Source organism: Rhinopithecus bieti, unplaced genomic scaffold (genome assembly GCF_001698545.2).
Source record: "Rhinopithecus bieti isolate Rb0 unplaced genomic scaffold, ASM169854v2 scaffold_13400, whole genome shotgun sequence".
Lineage (NCBI taxonomy): Eukaryota > Metazoa > Chordata > Mammalia > Primates > Cercopithecidae > Rhinopithecus > Rhinopithecus bieti.
In genome coordinates, this window is record NW_016807991.1 from 4,360,505 (window position 1) to 4,383,485 (window position 22,981).

The window sequence follows — 22,981 nt, forward strand, 5'->3', positions numbered from 1 at the left end:
ATGGTGCTTGAGATATTTTCAGACCCTGCACTCTATGGATCAGCTGGCACCATCCATCCAGACTGGCTCATCTGGTCTTGTGGCCCTCACCCATGAAACCAACTCAGCACAAGAGGCCAGCTTCAACTCCCTATGACTTCATCTCCAACTCCCTATGACCTCATCTCCAACTCCCTATGACCTCATCTCCAACCTGACCAATCAGCACTTCCCACTTCCAGACCCCTACCCATCAAATTATCCTTAAAATTCCCAGTCTCTGAATTTTCAGGGAGACCAATTTGAGTAGTAACAAACTCCAGTCTCCTGTTTAGCCGGCTCTGTGTGAATTAAACTTTCTATTACAATTCCTGTTTCGATGAATCAGCTCCATCTGGGCAGCGGGCAAAGAGAGCCCTGGCGGAGTTACAATGCCATCCTGAAACCATGCTCTCAGATTTTAACCAGTCAGCCTTTTCTTCCAGCCATCGAATTTGCTCAAAACTGAAAACAACTAAGCCAACATTTCTCGTGGTGAATTTTCTTTCCTATGTGACAGGTGAGTTTTGATTTCCAAAGGGAATCATAAGTGTCAGGTACATGTTTAAATCACTTTTATTCCTTGCTTTCTTACATTGTTTTGTGACTTCTATTATTGATGTTTTAATAGAAGTGAAAAGGGATGACTAAGAAAAAAAGGGGAGTAAAGAAGGGGATTAAAATGTAATGGCATCAAAAAATTACACATTGGGAACTCCTGAAAATAGTGCCTCTAACATCTGTATCTGGCATCAGCCACACCTAGTTGCTGGTAAGTCAGGTTACACTTGACCTCACTGGGTTCACACAACCAGGCTCCCGAGGAGAGAACAGGGACTGGACATGAGAGAGAGCACATAAGAAATGGGCACAGTCTCCATCATCTTTGCCTTTTAATATAAGATTTGGTTTCATCATTTCTGAGTGTAACATATTTCTTCTAAAATAGAGCTCTCTGCTTGTCTGAAACTTCTTAGCCTTCACTGGGAGGTGAAGGGGAATAAGGCTGACCGTAATTCTGGGGTGACGTTGCCAGTTTCATAGTCATAGATAAACTTTTCAAGGGATCCTGGATGCTCACAGCAAGGATGAGTTCATTTCAAATCCATGGTACTGAAGAAGCATGACAAAGCATTTCAAGGCCCCATCTGTGCCTGGTGTGGCCTCCTGAACGCATCACTGACCAAAGGCAACCACAGCTCACAGGGCACCAGACAGCAGCGGCCCCTCTCCCAGGAGGCACAGGAGACAGGATGACCCCGCACACATTTACCAGAAGACGACAGGGTGCTCTCCTAACACACTGCTTAAAATGTGTACAAACACAAGATGCAGGAATGCAGGGCCGAAGATGTTAAACTCTTGCCCCGGGCCAACGCAGACCTGGATTTAATATCATGGAACTTGCTGGGATTTTCTCACAATACAGATTAAGAGTCAGAATCTCCCCACCCCTGAGGAAGAGCCTGGTTAGCTCCTGAATCCAAAGATGCCCTTGATGTATCCAGTGAGGCCACTCTTGGTCTTCTGTTCCAACTTGTCCTCAAGGGGTGGGAAAGCCACATGGTTGAGGGCCAGGTCAAAGAACAAAGGCTTGCAAGGGATGGGCTGGAAGCCTGGTGGGAAGTGCACAAGGTTGGCTTGCTTGGTGACAAGGGAAGGGTCCAGGCAGAATGTCTCAAACCGTTCAACCAGAGGCTGGAAGTCAAATCAGAGACGTATGTAGGCATCCGTCACAGAACACCCTTGGTGAACATTTCCTCAGTGCCGACTGCCTGGTTCAGAGCTTTACAGGCGCCATCTCACTCAATCACTCAATCCTGACAGCCTCCTACGAGGAGGGGCTACCACATCCCTGTCTTGCAGTCAGAGTCACTGAAACCCAGAGAGGCTAAGAGAGGGGCAGGCTAGGACTGGGGTACAGGTCTGCTGGCCATGTTACGAGTTAGAGCTCCTACCCACGGGTGCTACTCTGTACAGGTACAGGTTCCTCAACCCTCTTCCCGGGGATGATCTGACATCTAGGAAGCTTTATGCAGGAAGCGTTGAGGTTGGGTAAGAGAAGGGAGGGAGGTGGGGTTTCCTTAGAAATTTAGGGTCCACTGCTCTACAATGAGCATGTATTTCTAGTTTGTTACTAATCCTGCTTTGTAATCCTCAAAACTACAGCCCAGACTTACCTTATTGTCCTTGACTTGGGAAGAGGAGGTCTCTGTTTGATGAGCATCGCTTCCATCTGAAAGTTTCATAGGGATTCAGTAAGAACAATGATTTATAATAGCACACTACTCACAAATGAGGCCTATCACACAGGTGGCCCCTACATCCCAAAAGCAAAAGGAGCCAGTACATGGGGAAGCCAGTCCTGTCTCCCGCTGAGAAGTGGTGGAGATAAACAGATCAATCCCAGATCCAATGCTGTCGGCCCAGTGAAGCCAGCACAGTTGCATGAGGACAGTAACAGGGAGAAGGGCCAGTGTAACAGTGCATCTCGAAATGCTTCTGCACGATCTGATGCCCAGCTGGCACAAGTAAAGGCCAGGAAAAGAAACCTCTTACAGATGAACCGAGACAACCCTTTCAACCTTAAAACAGTAGTGTGGGGTGTGGGAGAGAAGGGGAGTGGCAGGAAGGAAAGTCTGGGGATACAAAGGCCAGGCAGGGGCTCACCAAGGATGGCTGCGGCCTGCAGGGAGCACTTCTCCGACCGCACTTGAGTGATGAGCTCTTGCACGTCAGGTAGGTCCTGTAAGATTCAGAAAACGTGTACTCCCGAGTCAGGGCCAGGTCAGAGCACACCAACCTAACCTGAGTTAAGCGACCCCACTGGTATTTTCATAGGACTTTAGACTTTCTAAATGGTTCTCCCTATTAGAACAAAACAAAACTAAAATGCTAGTCTGTTTTAAATGGGAAAAGCTATGCCACGGCTTAAGTAATAATGCCTGGAAATAAAGATGATGTTGATAATATTAATAAATTTATCATACACTAAAACAGTGTGCCAGGCATTATTCTAAGCAGGTTACATAATCACTAGCTTAACCTTCTCAATAATCCTGAGGCAGTTTGCACTCCCATTTTACAGATGAGAAAACGGAAGCATGGAGAGGTTAGGCAATGTGCCGGCCATGCCCCAAGTGGCAGCGGGCTGGGGTAAAGGGCTGTGCCATCTGGCTCAAGGGCCTTCGTCATTACATCCCACTGCTTCAGCGAGGGCGATGAATTTTCCCGGCCTCAGTCTGTTGCTTGGCATATTGGGAATGACCCGAGAAGGTCTGGATACCACAGAACCCTTCCCACCTCCATTCTCTGACACTTCCCCACAAAGCAATTCAGCACATGAAATCAGGGCCACACTGGTTTGCACCGTGTCCCAAGATGATATTCCACGGTGGTGACGCTGCCACGCCCGTCACCCCACCTGCCCACATCCCTCTGCTCTTTCCTAACTCTGCCTTTGCATGGGGTCTCTTTTACTTCTTCTGCATCCATAGGTGGGCTCCTGCATGCCAGTCTGTGGCTACAACAAAACTACAAGCTCTCTGAAGGTAGAGAGCTCTTCTCCACCCCTCTGAGCTTGCACAGGATCCAGCAGCTCCTACGCTGGCATGACCCCATCAACAACAGGAACCTGTGCTTGCTTTTCTAAATGGTCTCTACTTGTCAAATATACATGGATTCCTTAGACCGGCTGATGTTGCAACAAGTTCTATATCATCACAGTAGGCCACAAGCTTAAGAAGCTAGTCGTCATTCAATAATCAGTAAAGCGCCAGGCATGGTGGCTCACGCCTGTAATCCTAGCACTTTGGGAGGCTGAGGTCAGAGGATCACTTGAGGTCAGGAGTTTGAGACCAGCCTGGCCAACATGGTGAAACTGTCTCTACTAAAAATACAAAAATTAGCCGGGGTTGGTGGCACATGTCTATAGTCCCAGCTACTTGGGAGGCTGAGATAAGAGAATCGCTTGAACCTGGGAGGCAGAAGTTGCAGTGAGCCGAGATCGTGCCACTGCACTCTAGCCTGGTAGACAGAGCGATCCTCCATCTTAAAAAAAAAAAAAAAAAAAGGCCGGGCGCGGTGGCTCAAGCCTGTAATCCCAGCACTTTGGGAGGCCGAGACGGGTGGATCACGAGGTCAGGAGATCGAGACCATCCTGGCTAACACGGTGAAACCCCATCTCTACTAAAAATACAAAAACTAGCCGGGCGAGGTGGCGGGCGCCTGTAGTCCCAGCTACTCGGGAGGCTGAGGCAGGAGAATGGCGTGAACCCGGGAGGCAGAGCTTGGAGTGGGCGGAGACCCGGCCCCTGCCCCCCCGTTTGGGGGACAGAGGGAGACCCCCCCCAAAAAAAAAAAAAAAAAAAAAGTAAAGCAAAGCAAGCCTTCCACGGCTGCGCTTTGTTTATTTATTTTGAGATGGAGTCTTGCTTTGTCACTTAGGCTGGAGTGCAGTGGCATGATCTCGGCTCACTGCAACCTCTGCCTCCCAGGTTCAAGTGATTCTTCTGCCTCAGCTTCCCGAGTAGCTGGGATTACAGGTGTGCACCACCACACCTGGCTAATGTTTTGTATTTTTGTAGACACAGCGTTTCGCCATGTTGCCCAGGCTGGTCTCGAATTCCTTACCTTAAGTGATCTGCCCACCTCAGCTTCCCAAACTGCTGGGATTATAGGCGTGAGCCACCGCGCCCGGCCCTGGGGCTGTTCTTCAGATCAAGCATTTCCTTAGCTTTAATGGACCCCCAAATGGCCTGGGGATTTTGTTAAAATGCAGATACTGGCCAGCATGGTGGCTCATGCCTCCAATCCCAAGGTTTTGGGAAGCAGAGGCAGGAGGACTGCTTAAGGACAGGAGTTCAAGACCTGCCTGGGCAACATAATGAGACCCCCCCCCCCCAATCTCTACAAAAAATAAAGATTGGCCTGGCATGGTGGCTCATGTCTGTAGTCCCAGCTACTCAGGAGGCTGAGGTGGGAGGGTAACTTGAGCTGGGGAGTTCAAGGCTGCAGTGAGCTATGATGGTGCCACTGCATTCCAGCCTGGGTGACGGTGAGACCCTGTCAAAAGAGAGAAAGAAAGAAAGAAAGAAAAAAAAACAAGCAGAAGGTTCCAGGTGGGAGGGGACAGGCTGCATTCCTGGCCAGGCCCCGCTGCCGCTGCTGCTCTCGCACAGGCCCTGCAGGACGGCTTCACTGGTGCTTCTCACTTCGTTGCACGTCACAATCACTAGGGCCTTTCAAAGTCCCAATGCCCACTTCAGACCCCTCACACTGATGAGAACCGCAATCTCTGGGGTGCGACCCAGACATCTACCTTGAAAACAATCTTCCTAAGAGATTTCAACATGTAGTCAAGTCTGAGAGCAATACTTCAGGTTTTCCTGTGGTGGTTTTTGTTTCTTTTATATCAGAAAAATGCCTTCCCTTCTTCATACCTAAATCCTCCTCAGGGCTGGAGCACAGCCATGAGTGACACAGCCTGCAGCTCCTGGGCAGTCAGGGCCATACCAGGTCCCATGGGCAGCGAGGGAGGACCAGCCTGAGGTGGAGCCCAGCTGTTGTACCCTCGCAGCTCCTCCACAGCCGACTCCATAGCCTGCCAGGGCTTGCAAACAAGGAGAGGCCAACGTCTCACCTTTAGGCTGTTCTTGAAGGCGCCAGCATCAGAATTTACTTCGTTTGCATATTTCAGGACTCTATCATACAGGACAAGGGCTTCGCTCCACTTCTTCACCAGCACATAGGACTGAGCAATGAAAAAACACCTAATGGGGAGGGGAAAAGAGCCACAATATTCTAAAGCAGCAATTACCCAAGACCAAGGCTTTCCTTGCAGTTTAGGTGAAATTTTACATTTGGTAACAGGTTTCTTAACGTGGGATCACTGCATGGGAGCCCCCTTCATGGGAAGTGTTCAGATTTGTAGGCTACCCTGCAGAGATGCTTCCCAGCAGTCAGAGATTGCCCAGGTAGGCCCAACAGTGAGCCATGGTTTTTTACTGACTGACTGACCCTGCAGAGGAGAAACAGTTCCCAAAAGGAGCATGGTGAGGCCAGGACAAGAAGGAAGGAAGAATGCTGCCCAGCCCAAACAGAAATCCCACCCGGATCCACACACCCAAGTCGCAATCATTCATCTCTGCTCATCGCTTTCCAAACACAAAACCCACACAAGGTTCTTTCTGAGTCAAATTCGTCTCCTGGGCTCAGCAGACACTGAGCGCTGCTGGTCCCTGAGAGGACAGAAGGGACCATGGAGTGAAGATGGGGCACGCTGGAGCAGCAGAGCACACTGGCATGTGAGGGCCAGAAGAGGAAGGGCAAGAATGCATGGGGCTCTGCCTTCCATCCTGGCTGGGCCCCATTGTGCTACCCAGCCTACTTACAAGTTATAAATGACACAAGTCATTTAAGAAACTGAGTTTAGCCGGGCGCGGTGGCTCAAGCCTGTAATCCCAGCACTTTGGGAGGCCGAGACGGGCAGATCATGAGGTCAGGAGATCGAGGCCATCCTGGCTAATATGGCGAAACCCCGTCTCTACTAAAAAATACAAAAAAACTAGCCGGGCGCCTGTAGTCCCAGCTACTCGGGAGGCTGAAGCAGGAGAATGGCGTAAACCCGGGAGGCGGAGCTTGCAGTGAGCTGAGATCCGGCCACTGCACTCCAGCCTGGGCGACAGAGCAAAACTCTGTCTCAAAAAAAAAAAAAAAAAAAGAAAGAAACTGAGTTTAGGCTGGGCACGGTGGTTCACACCTGTAATCCCAGCGCTTTGGGAGGCCGAGGTGGGTGAATCACCCGAAGTCGGGAGTTCGAGACCAGCCTGACCAACATGGAGAAACCCCATCTCTACTAAAAATATTAAAAAAAAATAGCCGGGTGTGGTGGCACATGCCTGTAATCTCAGCTACTCAGGAGGCTGAGGCAGAAGAATCGCTTGGACCCAGGAGGCGGAGGTTGCGGTGAGCCGACATGGGCAACAAGAGTGAACTCCATCTCAAAAANAAACTGAGTTTAGGCTGGGCACGGTGGTTCACACCTGTAATCCCAGCGCTTTGGGAGGCCGAGGTGGGTGAATCACCCGAAGTCGGGAGTTCGAGACCAGCCTGGCCAACATGGAGAAACCTCGTCTCTACTAAAATATTAAAAAAAAATAGCCGGGTGTGGTGGCACATGCCTGTAATCTCAGCTACTCAGGAGGCTGAGGCAGAAGAATCGCTTGGACCCAGGAGGCGGAGGTTGCGGTGAGCCGACATGGGCAACAAGAGTGAACTCCATCTCAAAAAAAAAAAAAAAGAAACCGAGCTTAGCTTTATCCCGAGTTAGTTCAAGTTCCTTGAACTGGCCACTCTGGTTCCGCTAATTAACACCCTTTCAAGGCGTGCCCCTTTTCCCCTGGGAGGGAGGAGGAAAGTAGAGGAAGACAAGTTTTTGTTTTTTTTTTGAGACGGAGTCTCGCTCTGTCGCCCAGGCTGGAGTGCAGTGGCCAGATCTCAGCTCACTGCAAGCTCCGCCTCCCGGGTTTACGCCATTCTCCTGCCTCAGCCTCCCGAGTAACTGGGACTACAGGCGCCCGCCACCTCGCCCGGCTAGTTTTTTTTTTGGATTTTTTAGTAGAGACGAGGTTTCACCGTGTTAGCCAGGATGGTCTCGATCTCCTGACCTTGTGATCGCCCGCCTCGGCCTCCCAAAGTGCTGGGATTACAGGCTTGAGCCACCGCTCCCGGCCCCAAGTTTTTTTTTTTGAGATGGAGTTTCAATCTTGTCGCCCAGGCTGGAGTGCAATGGTGCGATCTCGGCTCACTGCAAGCTCCATCTCCCAGGTTCACGTCATTCTCCTGCCTCAGCCTCCCGAGTAGCTGGGACTACAGGTGCCCACCAGCACGCCTGGCTATTTTTTGTATTTTTAGTAGAGACGGGGTTTCACCGTATTAGCCAGGATGGTCTCCATCTCCTGACCTTGTGATCCACCCGCCTCGGCCTCCCAAAGTGCTGGGATTACAGGCGTGAGCCACTGCGCCCGGCTAATTTTGTATTTTTAATGGAGATGGAGATTCTCCACGTTGGTCAGGCTGGTCTCAAACTCCCGACCACAGGTGACCCACCCGCTTCGGCCTCCCAAAGTTCTGGGATTACAAGTGTGAGCCAATGCGCCCAGCGAGGAAGCCAAGTTTAACACGTGTGCTCCACTCTCCCTGACCTGGCCAAACGGCAGACATCATCACTGGCCACTACTGGCCACAGCTTTTAGAAACTCCCCTTGAATATGCTGGGCTGACCTTCCTGTGACCACAGGCAAGGTAACACATACACTCAAGGCCAACGATTCCAACTGCTACGGGCTGGGTCATGCTCCCAGTGCTTACAGAACCTGGGAGGCAGAGGAAAACTCTGCCTATCCCATGGGACGTTACCTGTAAGCTTTGAACACCAGAGTCTTGAGGCCTATCTCTTTCTGGAAGGCTTTGTCTTCCTCTAAACCAGGAAGCTGGAGCAATTCCACCAGATTCTGTACAACAGATGCAACAAGAAAATTCATGAAGAGAAGATCTTAGATTGAATTTTTGACAGAAGACCTTGTAAGAACGGATAAGGGTGAGAAAAAAAAAGCCCGAGGTCAATACAGTGGGGAAAAGCCTGTGAAGTGACCTGGCAGCAGCCACACCTGGTGTCACCTCCATTCCCCTCTCTGATCTTGGAAACATATTTGTCCTTTACAACTCAACTCTTAGCTCACCTGCCTTCAGAGACTTCTTGGCCCATCTCAGCTGGAAGGGATCTGTTCCAGCTCTGAGCTTTTATTTTGCTTAGCATCTACTCAGATGCCTTGACTGTGTGTGTCTCACAGTCCTACTGACTGACCAACTCCCTGGGGGCCAAGATGGCATGGACTCAGGTCTCAGATGCTCTGTGGCACCTAGGAGCATTTTACACAGGTGAAGTGCTCAGTGATGACCTGGGGTCACTATTCTCTACAGATCAACATGTCTGAGAGGTAGTGGCTCACAGACTGCAGAACTGGTGTAAGACCTTTCTTTTCCCAGCTACTAACAGGTCCTGCTTGTCACAGTCCTTTCGTGATGCAAAGTTAAGTCATTTTGTGCCAGACACGGGCAAAGGAAAATGACAGGCCCTTGCCTTCCCGGTCCTCAACGGTCACCTGTAAGATGATGTCATAGAGCCGGATCAGGTCCTGGGGCCGGGGGGAGCGCTTGCTGTCATCCTCTGGCTGCTGCTGCAGCAGAGCCCTCTGCAGACCTTTGGCCATGTTCTCATTACGCTTGATTGCCGTTGACAGTTTGATATAAGTCAGGTAGCTGGAATGCACCATAAGTCAACTCAAGTTATACTCAAGAGAAGCAGAGGAACTGGGAGGAGGACTGCACTATGAGTTGGGGCTGACCTAGAAGAAGTGGGGGGCGGGTGGGGGTGTGGCCACAGCAGGGCAATTGGCCTGGGCTTCAATGGACCCTCCATTTGGCTACTATCCAGTGGCAATTTTGCAGGGGACCTGTATAGGACCCTATCACAAAATTTGATTTTTAGCTTGATTTATACCTTCTGCATCCTTTTTCAAGAAACACACAGTGGAGGAAACAAACACACACACAAACACACAGAGTGGGATCCCAGCAACTCATGAGGCAGGAGATTGCTTGAGCCTGGGTATTCAAGGCAGCAGTGAGCTATGATCACACCACTGCACTCCAGCCTGAGCAAGACAGCAAAACCTTGACTCTAAAATTAAAAAAAAAAGGGGGCGGGGGGGGCCGAGTGCAGTGGCTCAAGCCTGTAATCCCAGCACTTTGGGAGGCCGAGACGGGTGGATCACGAGGTCAGGAGATCGAGACCATCCTGGCTAACACGGTGAAACCCCGTCTCTACTAAAAAAAATACAAAAAACTAGCCGGGCGAGGTGGCGGTGCCTGTAGTCCCAGCTACTCGGGGGGCTGAGGCAGGAGAATGGCGTGAACCCAGGAGGCGGAGCTTGCAGTGAGCCGAGATCACGCCACTGCACTCCAGCCTGGGCGACAGAGCGAGACTCCGTCTCAAAAAAAAAAAAGGTGGGGTGGGCTGGGCGTGGTGGCTCATGCCTGTGATCCCAGCACTTTGGGAGGCTGCAGCAGGCGGATCACGAGATCAGGAGATCGAGACCATCCTGGCTAACATGGTGAAACCCTGTCTATACTAAAAGTACAAAAAATTAGCCAGGCGTGGTGGCGGGCACCTGTAGTCCTAGCTACTTGGGAGGCTGAGGCAGGAGAACGGTGTGAACCCAGGAGGTGGAACTTTCAGTGAGCCGAGATCGCGCCACTGCACTCCAGCCTGGGCGACAGAGTGAGATTCCATCTCAAAAAAAAGAAAAAAGAAAAAGAAAAATTGGCCAGGTATGGTGGCTCATGCCTCTGGTCCCAGCTACTCAGGAGGCTGAGGTGGGAGGATCACCTGAGCCCGGGAGGCAAAGGTGGCAGTGAGCCAAGATTGCACCACTGCACTCCAGCCTGGGTGACAGTGAGACCTTGTCTCAAATGAAAAAAAAAAAAAGAGATGGGCCATGGATGGCGAGCCAGTTTCTGGAGCAAGGCCTACTTCCCTGACTAGCTCACACTACAAGGCCAGTGTCCTCCCACTGCAGCTGTTCCTACTCATCTGAGGGCCTTCTCTGCTCAGAAAATACCAAGGTATAATCGCTTGGGGTGGTTATGCATACTAACCATGTGTATAAACTGCAGAGACTATTTTAACTGTACCACCTGGCAAGTCCTTTTAATATTTGGGGCTAAAAACATGTTAACTGTTTAAACTCTGTTTAAGTAGCACTTTGGTCTCTAGAGCCCCATCCCACTCCAGCAGATCAGAGGCCACAGCTTAGAGAGGATACAAAAGATACTGTGGGCAGAGGACACCAGCACAGCTGAGGTCAAGGGCTCCAAAATGAGCATAAGATCCAGGGACTGTCAAGTTCTAAGCACTGACCCATTGGTCTCTTCTCTGCTCGGCTTCCAGAACAACAGCAGCCTGGTATATCCCAGAGATCTGAACAGTGCAACAGAAACCCTACAAGATTCTGGAGTTGGAGTCCTTGGTGGAAGGGCAGAGCCAGACACACCAAGATGAGCCTCATGTGTATATGTAAAGCTTGCATCTGACAAGCCACACCCTTCAACAGGAGTGGATGACCAAAGATCACTAGGCGTTTAATTAAGGAAAGCCTCTACCAAGAAGGAAGAGGCCAGAACCAAGAGGGAAAAATAAACAAGCAGGAGAAACCACACTTTGCAGTGAGAAGAACTTCAAAAAATGATTATTAATAACCCCAGAAAGATAATGGAAGGCTGTGCAGTTGTGAAATTAGAATGAGACACTCTATCTTTAAAAATAACATTCAGCTGGGCACGGTAGCTCATGTCTATAATCCCAGCACTTTGGGAGGCTGAGGCAGGTGGATTACTTGAGGTCAGGAGTTCAAGACCAGCCTGGCCAACATGGCAAAACCCCATCTCTACAAAAAAATACAAAAATTAGCCAGGCATGGTAGCATGCGCCTGTAATCCCAGCTATTAGGGAGGCTGAGTCAGGAGAACGGCTTGAATCTGGGAGGCAGAGGTCACAGTAAGCCGAGATCACGCCACTGCACTCCAGCCTGGGCAACATAGCGAGACTCCATCTCAAAAAAAAAAAAAGGCCAGGCGCAGTGGCTAAAAATTAGCTGGGCGTGGTGGTGTGCGCCTGTTATACCAGCTACTCAGGAGGCTGAGACAGGAGAATTGCTTGAACCCAGGAGGCAGAGGTTGTGGTGAGCCGAGATCACACCTTTGCACTCCAGCCTGAGCCACAAGAGTGAAACTCTGTCTCAAAAACCAAAAACAAAACATTCAGAGAACACAAAGGAGCTCTTAGATGGTGTCAGCAATGTTAGGTGGGAGTCAGGAAGGGTTAAGGCAGGGAGAAGCAGAGTGGAAGAGTGAGACAGGGTTAACAGTGGAAAGGTACAAAATGATGAAATCCCAAATCTGCAAGTTATTTAGAGATACTGAGGTAAGTCCCACAGAAATGTGTTAAACGAATTAAAAGTGGATGCTTCTGAGAAACAGGAGAGAAGGTCATGAGATGGATTTTCCTAAAAAGCTTTGCAGAAACCAGACTCAAAACAAAGAAACATTACACACAAAATGATACAGGAATTTAGATACAGCTTTCCAAAGGTTTACTGAAACACAAAAGCGGGGCCGGGCATGGGGCTCATGCCTGTATTCCCAAAACTTTGGGAGGCCAAAGCAGACAGACTGCTTGAGTCCAGGAGTTCAAGACCAGCCTGAACATGCCAAAAACCTGTCTCTACAAAAAATACAAAAAGTTAGTTGGGCATGGTGGCACACATAGTCCCAGCTACTTGGGAGGCTGAGGTGGGAGGACTGCTTGAGCCCAGAAGGTTGTGGCTGCGATAAGCTGTGACTGTACCACTGCACTCTAGCCTGGACAACAGAGAAAGATCCTGTCTTGGGGGGGAATAAAAAAAAGCAGCCTGATTCCTGATTCATCAGTTTACCCCAAAGCTGGCCTCTGACCTAACTGAAATTCATGGTGTGACACCAGCTATACCTTCAGGTGGGAAAATGAATCCACGGGCAAGGGGGCTTCAAAATTTCAAAAGTCTCCTAAGCCTTGTTGAATGTTTCAAAGGGTCTTTTCAAGGTTAGGAAGTTAGACTAACTCCTGATTCTTTGTGGCTGTTAACTACAAACACATCACTTAACCTCCTGGAACCTCACCTTTCTCATTGGCTGTTGAAACAGACAACATTTAAGGGCCATTCTTGCTGAGTCCTCTGGCAGGACATTTCGTGTGAATTTGACATTCACCTAAAATAAAACTCCTAAGGTGAAGTTTAAGGGTAAAGAAGGGAGTTTTTGTGGTTTTGCTCTTACAGGAATATGGAGAGGGGCAGGGGAATGGCTAAGGATATTGTCAGGCTCACCATATAAATTACAAGCAGTGACTAAGAATCACAATTTCAAGGTCAGATGGAAAAGAGAATCTGATGGGAAGTGGAGTTTTCCCAACTAACTATCTTCTCCCTGTCCATTCCAAAAATATGTCACTCTTCCTCTCTTCTGTAAAACAAAATGAATCATCTTTTTAAAAAATGAAACTTGCTGGGCACGGTAGCTCACGCCTGCAATCCCAGGACTTTGGGAGGCCAAGGCAGGCGGATTACGAGGTCAAGAGTTCAAGACCAGCCTGGCCAACATGGTGAAACCCTGTCTCTACTAAACATACAAAAAATTAGCTGAGAATGGTGGCGTGTGCCTGTAATCCCAGCTACTTGGGAGGCTGAGGCAGGAGAATTGCTTGAACCAGGACTTGGAAGGTTGAGGTTGCAGTGAGCTGAGATCACGTCACTGCATTCCAGGTTGGGCTACAGAGCGAGACTCTGTCTCAAAAAAAAAAAAAAAAGAAAGAAAGAAACTTGACGAGGTGATTTTACTTTATTCATTTGAGACAGAGTCTCACTCTGTTGTTCAGGCTGGAGTGGAGTAGCAGGGTCATGGCTCTCTGCAGCCTAGATCTTGTGGGCTCAGGCAATTCTCTCACCAAAGCCTCCCAAGTAGCTGGGACTTATGGGCATATACCACCATGCCTGGTTAATAAAAAAATTTTTTTTGGCCAGGTGTGGTGGTTCATGCCTGTAATCCCAGCAATTTGGGAGGCTGAGGTGGGCAGATCACTTGAGGTCAGGAGTTCAAGACCAGCCTGACCAACATGGTGAAACCCCATCTCTACTAAAAATAACAAAAAAATTAGCTGGGCGTGGTGGTGGGTGCCTGTAATCCCAGCTACTCCGGGAGGCTGAGGCACAAGAATTGCTTGAATCTGGGAGGCAGAGGTTGCAGTGAGCCGAGATCGTGCCACCACACTCCAGCCTGGACAACAGAGCGAGACTCAGTCCAAAAAAAAAAAAAAAAAATTTTTTTTTTTTTTTTTTTTGCAGAGATGGGGTTTCACCCAGGCTGGTCTTGAATGCCTGAACTCAAGTAGTCCACCTGCCTTGGCTGCCTAAACTGCTGGGACGATGTGACTTTAAAATATATATGATGAAAGAGGAAAGGAACAAGAATAGTCAAGATACCCCCGAGGACAAACCTGGCGAGGAGAACTTGCTCTATCAGATGTTGAGATTGGCACAAAGTTATAATGCACTGTGCTGGTCCAAGTACAGACAAATCAATGGAGCAGAAGAGTTCAGAGAAAGAACACACATGGAGAAAATGGGACACATGCCTGGCAGGGCTGGCGCTGCAGATCAGCGGGGAGACAATGTAGTCAATGAATCATACTAGAACAAACTACTATCTTTATGGAAGAAAGTGAAGCAGATCCTGACCTTACACAAAAATAAACTCTGGATGGAGTTAAACTTGAGTTGGAATTAAACTTCAATATGAAATGGACAACTGTAACACATTCAAAACACAGAGACCAACTTCCAGAGTTTGGCACTGGGAAGGAGAGCAGTTAGCTCCAGGAGTGGAAGGAAATGAGGAAAGGGCCGCAGGGAGCTTCAAACACTGGTTGTGTTCTTGTTTTTGTTTTTTTGAGAATTTTGAGTCAGGGCTATATCAGGCTGGAATGCAGTGACATGATCATGATCATGGCTGACTGCAGCCTTGAACTGCACAGGCTCAGGGGATCCTCCCACCCGAGCCTCTGGAGTATCTGAGACCACAGGTGTGCACCATCACACCCAGCTAATTCAAACTCTTGAGCTCAAGCAATCCATTTATCTCAACCTCCTAAAGTATTGGGATTACAGGCATGAGCCACTGTGCCTGGCTGTGTTCTAGTTAAGCTATGTAAAAATCTTAAATTAGGTATATAAAATAAAATGTAAATATAGCATGTATATTCATTTGATAAAATGGACATACATGCATTCGCATTTTTATGCATTAAGAAATTATAAATGTAAGCCAGGTGAAGCGGTTCACGCCTGTAATCCCAGCACTGTGGGAGGCTGAGACAGGCAGATTGCTTGAGTCCAGGAGTTCGAGACCAGCCCGGGCAACATGGCAAAACCCCATCTCTACAAAAAAAAATTAAAAAATTAGCCAGGTGTAGTGGGGCATGCCTGTAGTCCCAGCTACTCAGTGGGAGGCTAAGGTGAGAAGACTGATTGAGCCCGGGCCGTTGAGACTGCAGTGAGCTGAGATCACATCACTGCACTCCAGCCTGGGCGACAGAGCTAGACCCTGTCTCAAAAAAAAAAAACAAAAAAAAAAGAAATTATAAATGTAAATATACATAAATATTACATATACTCTTTTGTTCAAATGGTATTTTAACAATATTAAAAGTAGAAAATTAAAATAACCCTTACCTATGCAAGTATTGAAGATTAGACACCTTCCCCGACTCTCCTTCAAGGATGTAATCTCTCTGTTTCTGCAGAAAGTGAAACAGGTAAAAAGTAAAGCAACTGATGCTGTCACTCTGGCCACCTCATGCAATGGTGGGGTCTCCAAAGTGCCCTGAACATAGACACAGACTCTAGTAAGACAAGAGTCCTCAAATATCAAAGATCTACTACTTGACATAATCTAGAACGACAGTGGCACTCAAATTGCCACTGGCATCTAAAAACTGCCCTCAAATAAGAGAATTGAGAGTAATGGCCAGATGAGACTTCCTGTCTACTCCTCCCAGTGCCTAACCCCAAAGCATTAAAATCAGACATTCCACAGTCCACGGCTCTGTGTGAAGATCTATGCCACAGATCCCAGTTCCACTCCTTGTGCTGTCAGAACCTGCCTTTTGTGGCTGGCTGAATAATGTACCCCAGAGATGTCTACATGCTAGACTCCGTGGAATCTGTGAAGATGTTACCATATATGGTAAAAGAGACTCTACAGATGTGATTAAGGATCTCTGAATTATCTGGGTGGGCCCAGTGTAATCCCAGGGTCCTGAGAAGAGGAAGGCAGATGGGTCAGAGCTGGAGATGATGAAGGAATGGAAGCAGAGGGGAGAGGAGCTGATCACTTTGAAGCACAAATGGAGAGCCACAAGCCAAGGACTACAGGCAGCTGCTAGAAGCCAGGCGATGTATTCTTGGGAATACTGGAAAAGGATTCCCCTAGGGCTTCTAAAGGAACACAGCCCTGTGAACCCACTACATTTCTGACCTCTAGAAGCATAAGATAATACATTTGTATCATCTCAAGCCATTAAGTTTGTGGTAATATGATTGCAGCAACAGGAAATGAATGAGCCTTTGCTGCACCACATTCCTTACATTCTGTGAGGTGTCTCCCAACTGCTATGCATTCAAGGTGAGTGACAGTGACAGGGGCTAGGACTCTGTAGGCACCTCTGTTAAGTCGATGAAGGGAAGCACAATACATAAAGGCAGCTTAACGGGGCAAGGAAGCAGGCGACTCCTTAGAGAAAGCAGTGATTCAAAACAAAGTTCATACTTCAGGCTTTGCGGCAGATGCTGAAAAAAAAATAGTTGCAAGGCAACACGTGAAGTTATTGTTGTTTAATGGGTTCAGAGTTTCAATTTTCCAAAATGCAGAGAGTTCTGGAGATGGACTGGTGGTGATGATTATACATTATAAATGTATTTACTTACCACTGAACCGTGCACTTAAAAATGGTTAAGGTGGTATCTTTTATGTTTAATGCTTTTTTACCACAATAAAAGTAAGTTTTTATGAAGAGGTAATACTTAATTAACTATCAAAACTTATAGCTGCAAGTATCAGATAATTAGAAACTGCAGGGATCTCTGTGGGCTAGGATGGTGCAGGCATATGCTTTTCAGAAATGGCAAGCTATGAGCTGGACCTTGAAAAACAGATGGGGTTTGGACAAGTGAAGAGTGGCAGGAAAGATTAACCAAGTGTGAGGAGGGAGGGGAATGAGAACAGTGTAACACATTGGGTGGGAAAGGCGTTACTGAGATGCCTGTAAGTGGAACAGCTTGAGGGAGAGGACTCAGAAGGATGTAGTGAAGTACAAGGCTGGGAACAGACTGGGGAAGGTTTGTACACCAGCTCAAGTCTGAACTGAGAGACCAGTGGTCTCTAAGTAGGGCACAAAAAACCCAGGGAGTCTGAGTATGAAAAGAAAATTAGGATTTCTATTTCTATTTATCTCATTCAAAAAAGTCCTTATTTCAATGCATTTTATATATGACAAATTAGTCAAATAATAAGGTATATAATTTATAAATAAATGCATCAGTGGTGCAGGCTCAATGCTGCCTATGGGGTTTATCAGCATAAAAGTTTGGAGGCCACTGCTCAATCCCTGCAGGAAATCACAGGGCTTTTAAAAATTAGACAGGGAAACTAGATTTAGAAAGATTCCATTTGTACTTCACAAAGGAAAGGCCTGGAGAAGAGAACCAGGACCAAGACAGAAGAAGCAATTAGGAGACCTCTGCGGTTGCCTAGGCACAAGAGAAAAGGCTAATAGAAACAGGCGAATCAACAATAGGCACGAAGCCCTGCAAATGGAGAAGAAAGTGGGCTGGGTGACAGGGACAAAAGAGACAAATAGATCTGAGGTTTTCAGCCTAGATGCCTGAATGAATCACAGGGACAGTGTTTTCCGAAAAAGGAGGCACTGGAGAAGTCCACCTGGAGACAGAATTTGAGGCCACAGGCTTCATAGGCCATACAGGAAACCACTAGGAGGAACAGGGGAGGGAGGAATTAATTTCTCAGTGTGATGGAGCCCAGAAGCCCTTATTTGTCCCGACAACAGCACCTCAAAAAAAAAAAAAAAAAAAAAAAAAAAAAGTGGCCAAGAGAACAGTGCACTCAGAGCACTGGGGTCCACCTGAGAAGGGGACACAGGCTGACCTGGACCCCTACCCAGAGCAAGGGCCAGGGTTCGGCTGAGGGTCCTACCTGATCAGGCTTGAGCTCCTCCCGAACCACCTGGATGGCATCCCGACACTCGCTGAGCATGGATTCAAACAGGCGCTCCTTGGTTTCTTCGCTTTCGGCCTAAACAAGGGCAGATCAAAGTAAGAGACTTTCCTTTGAGCAAACCATAGTCATCTAATGGGAGGAGAGCAAAAGCACACCTGGAGTCCCCAGACCACACACTCACTCACGCACTCCACACCAGACATCATTTTAATTGTTACTATTCTCTACCATATAATGTTTTCTTATAGCCTTAGTCATTATTCATATGGAAAGGGGAGTTATATTTTTAAAAGTAAACATGCTGAAAAAGCTGTCTGCATAACTGATCCGAGACTTAGCAAAGGCTTTACGTCTCTTCCTAGCATAGGTTCCTGCTACTTCCCTGCAGTGCTTCGCCCTCTGCTCAGGACCTGGCACCCCTTGAGGGGACTTACAGACTGGCCTTGGGGCACTCTACACTGAAGCACAGCACATCAGAACTTCACTTATCTTCCTTCCAGAACAAACTGCCAAGCTCTACTGTATGCCAACACAATTACCTTTCACAAATGTAACCCAACTCAAAGATTATTTCTCTTAGGTCCAAGCAAGTAATAAAAATGACTAATCAATACCCACCAAAAAGACAGTTCTCAACCGGGCACGATGGTTCACGCCTGTAATCCCAACACTTTGGGAAGCTGAGACAGGTGGATCACAAAGTCAGGAGATCGAGACCATCCTGGCTAACATGGTGAAATCCCATCTCTACTAAAAATACAAAAAAGAAATTAGCCAGGCGTGGTGGCGGGCGCCTGTAGTCCCAGCTACACAGGAGGCTAAGGCAGGAGAACGGCGTGAACCTGGGGGGCGGAGCTTGCACTGAGCAGAGATCGCGCCACTGCACTCCAACCTGGGCGACAGAGCGAGATTCTGTCTCAAAAAAAAAAAAAAAAAAAAAGTTCTCCTAAATATCACACTAAGTTCTTTTTGCTACAGACATGCTGCACTCAGATATTCCATATGACTACTCTGAGAACAATTTTTAGGACAGACAAGGTTGACACGCATGAGATGACAGTCTTTGCACAAGTACTGGGCGTCACCTGTCTGCTACACAGCTGGGGTAGGTGAGAAAGTGATTCACTACTTGAATACCTGCCAAGCCACATTATCATCCCAAAGAATCTGACCGAGCAGATAGAAATGGACAAAAGGCAGAAAGGAGATGAACCCGTGTGACTGGCAGACCCACTGCGAAATTAAAACATCAACATTCCATTATGATATTTGACTTCTCATAGAAATTAACACTCAATCTGAAAAAATGTCTTAATATTCAACTGACCTCTAAGAAAGCTCAAACGAAAACCCAGTACTGCCTACCCATTTAAGAGATGGTTGAGACCAGGGTGGCGGTGGTGGGCGCTTAAAGAAAATCCTTTTGGCCGGGCACGGTGGCTCACGCCTGTAATCCCAGCACTTTGGGAGACTGAGGTGGGTGGATCACAAGGTCATAAGATCGAGACCATCCTGGCTAACATGGTGAAACGCAGTCTCTACTAAAAATACAAAAAATTAGCCAGGCGTGGTGGCGAGCACCTGTAGTCCCAGCTACTCGGGAGGCTGAGGCAGGAGAAAAGCGTGAACCTGGGAGGCGGAGCTTGCAGTGAGCCGAGATCGCGCCACTGCACTCCAGCCTGGGCGACAGAGCGAGACTCCGTCTCAAAAAAAAAAAAAAGAAAAGAAAAGAAAACCTTTTTTCTTAAGAAAGCTTTTCTTAAAAGTTCTCTTAAGAATCTTTTCTTCTCTTAGTCTCCAGCATGAAAAAAAAAAAAATCTTCCTTGTAACTTACGCAATATAAATCAAACATACTTTTCCACTTACAAGTTATTTGACTTTCCCAAGGTAGTTGTTCACTAACTTGGGAACGAACTGGGGCTCATTCTTCCTATAAATCGAGTAAAGCAAACACAGCCACCATTCCCTCCTGGAACCACCTGAGCAGCACTGTCCAACAGAACTCTCTGCTGCTGGCAATGTCCTCTACGTGCACTGTCCAATGCACACCTGAGCACTCGGAAGTTTTATTAATTTATCTTTTATTATGTTTTTGAGACAGAGTCTTGCTCTGTTGCCCAGGCTGGATGGAGTAAAGTGTCATGATCTCAGCTCACTGTAACCACCGCCTCCGGGGTTCATGAGATCCTCCTGCCTCAGCCTCCTGAGTAGCTGGGACTACAGGTGCCCACCACCACGCCTGGCTATTTCCCAATGTTGGCCAGGCTGGTCTCGAATTCCTGACCTTAGGTGATCCACCTGCCTTGGCCTCCCAAAGTGCTGGAATTACAGGTATGAGCCACAGCACCTGGCTGGAAGTTTCGTTAATTCAAATTTCAATAACCACATGTGTTGAGTGGCTACTGCACTGGACGATGCAGCACTGGAGCAGACTTTACAGAATATTGTTGGCTGACCCCAGGTTGGCAAGATTCTTTTTTTTTTTTTTGAGACGGAGTCTCGCTGTGTCACCCAGGCTGGAGTGCAGTGGCGCGATCTCGGCTCACTGCAAGCTCCGCCTGCCGGGTTCCCGCCATTCTCCCGCCTCAGCCTCCGAGTAGCTGGGACTACAGGCGCCCGCCACCTCGCCCGGCATTTTTTTTTTTTTGTATTTTTAGTAGAGACGGGGTTTCACCGTGTTAGCCAGGATGGCAGGTGGTCCGATCTCCTGACCCTGTGATCCCGCTTTCCGCCCTCGGCCTCCCAAAGTGCCTGGGGATTACAGGGCTGAGCCACCGCCACCCGGCAGCAGATCTTAGAATCACTCTCAACGACTTACTAGCCTAATTTCTTCTTTTTTGTTTTTTTTTTTGAGTCAGGAAGTCTCGCTCTGTCCACCTCATGGCGGGAGGAGTGCCGAGGATCTCAGCTCACGCAATCTGTCCGCTCCCGGGTCACGCCATTGGCTCCTACTCAGCCTTCCCGAGTAGCGGGACTATACAGGCGCCCGCCACCGTCGTCCGGCTAGTTTTGTTTTGTATATTTTGTTAGTAGAGACCGGGGTTTCACCGTTTAGACAGGATGGCTCTCGATCTCCTGACCTTGTGGAATCCGACCGTCTCGGCCTCCCAAAGTGCTGGGATTACAGGTGTGAGCCACCGCACCTGGCCTTAGCCTAATTTTTCAAAGTACAAATCTGTGGAATGGTGCCACTGTATAATGCTCAGCAATTGGAATAAGACATGTGAATCTAGAGGGCTTAAAAACTTGAGTAAGACATGTGAATGGTGGGGGCTAGGAGGCAAGGGGAGGGAGAGTATTAGGACAAACACCTAATACATGCAGGGCTTAAAACCTAGATGATGGGTTGATAGGTGCAGCAAACCACCATGGCACATGTATACTTATGTAACAAACCTGCATGTTCTGCACTTCTGTAACAAACCTGCATGTTCTGCACATGTATCCCAGAACTTAAAAAAAAAAAAACAAAAAACACGTGAATGGACTTGGCACCGCTTAAGAAACACACATGGCGCCGGACGCAGTGGCTCACGCCTGTAATCCCAGTACTTTGGGAGGCAGAGGTGGGCGGATTGCTTGAGTCCAGGAGTTCAAGACCAGCCTGGGCAACATGACAAAACCCCATCTCTATAAAAAATGCAAAAAAATTAGCCAGGTGTGGTGGTGCATGCCTGTGGTCCCAGCTATTCGGGAGGCTGAGGTGGGAGGTCCAACTGAGCCCAGGAGGTGGAGGTTGCAGTGAGCTGAGATTGTGCCACTGCACTCTGGCCTGGGTGACACAGTGAGACCCTGTCTCAAAAAAACAAAAACAAAAACAAAATAGAAACACACATATACCACAGCCATGTTCTCAGCAGAAAGGATGAGCTATAGTGCCCGTTTTAATTCCATGCAATCCAACAAACATGCCACCAACACCCTTCTCAGATAGGTGGGGTTAAGTGATTGGGGCAACAGGCGTTCAAGAAAAGAGCGAACTTCGTCTTACCAGCTACACAGGATTTGCCTCTTTTCCTGTCGGTAGGGTACAGTTCAAGTTGAAAACCTCCTGAATGCCACGCGTTACTTCTGTTCCCTTTAACTAAGTCTCTACATCGAGGTGCTGAAAGCAGCAAACCTCCCCACTGCTCCCACAAAGCTCTACGTTCCCACTGGGAATTTTGCAAATATCTTAAAAAGCAATGAAGGAAAAAGTCGATTTGAAGGGCAGGACTTACGCCAGTTGTGTTTTTCTTAAGACTCCCACACTGCAATGACTCAGACCACTAATCTCTGAAGGAGAAGCTTTCATGATTCTCCCTGGGCAGGGCAAAATGTCCCCAAACAGGAAGCCTTCAATATATTTTGCTATTTACACTTTTATTCTATCAATCTATATTCGAGGCTAAGATGATTACTGAAAGGACGGTGGAATAAGAAACTCATCTCAATATGCAGAGGCAGGATTCCTGGCCACCTGTACGCTGACCTTCTCCACCAGCCACTGGACCAACCAGAACGTGCTCTTAAACACAAGTGGCAAACTTCCTGCAGAAAAATTTGTGGTCTGACTAGACCTTTTCCCAGGTGCGCCTATGACAGAGAGAAATCTTAAGCCCAGAAGTAATATGTTACTGATTAGTCCAAACGACCCAATCAATCCTAGGTAAACTTTTACAAAACTTGAAACCTTCAGGATGGGCTTTTCTGCAGTCTCAGGTTCTCTCCTCAGGCTGTTTCAAAGCTGACTGGTGCGGAGGAAACTGAGCTGGGCTGCAGTGTGTCCTGAGGTACAGACCTCCTGCTTTAAAATGCACATTCTCAGATTGTTTTCACTTGTCTATGGAAATTGCTGGAAGGTGGTAGTATGACTAAGAGACACACAAGGCAAGTCTGACCACATTCCCAACCACACCCTTACTATGGGCACAAGAATCAAACCTTACCCAGCCCAGTGAGGTTTAGGAAAAAACACATGGAAATCTGGTAAAGAAGAAAACAAATCTCACTTGAGAATATACAAATATACATAAA

At 47.9% G+C, this 22,981-nt stretch overlaps 1 protein-coding gene across 2 annotated transcripts in view; it reads right to left on the reverse strand.

The window, feature by feature from the left end:
- Positions 1 to 894: 894 nt before the first annotated feature.
- Positions 895 to 22,981, reverse strand: part of SRP68 (signal recognition particle 68) — a 49,300-nt gene continuing 27,213 nt past the window's right edge. The window contains exons 1-9 of one of the 2 annotated variants that reach the window (XM_017884729.1): positions 18,583 to 18,671; positions 17,941 to 18,039; positions 15,402 to 15,466; positions 9,183 to 9,339; positions 8,437 to 8,531; positions 5,660 to 5,789; positions 2,689 to 2,764; positions 2,199 to 2,254; positions 896 to 1,716 (exon numbers count right to left, since the gene is read on the reverse strand). In XM_017884729.1, coding sequence (XP_017740218.1) covers positions 1,489 to 1,716; positions 2,199 to 2,254; positions 2,689 to 2,764; positions 5,660 to 5,789; positions 8,437 to 8,531; positions 9,183 to 9,339; positions 15,402 to 15,466; positions 17,941 to 18,000 — 867 coding nt within the window. In that variant the 5' untranslated portion in view covers positions 18,001 to 18,039; positions 18,583 to 18,671 and the 3' untranslated portion in view covers positions 896 to 1,488. Of the gene's footprint in view, positions 1,717 to 2,198; positions 2,255 to 2,688; positions 2,765 to 5,659; positions 5,790 to 8,436; positions 8,532 to 9,182; positions 9,340 to 15,401; positions 15,467 to 17,940; positions 18,040 to 18,582; positions 18,672 to 22,981 lie in introns of those variants that run through there. The other variant, XM_017884728.1, reaches the window with a different exon arrangement.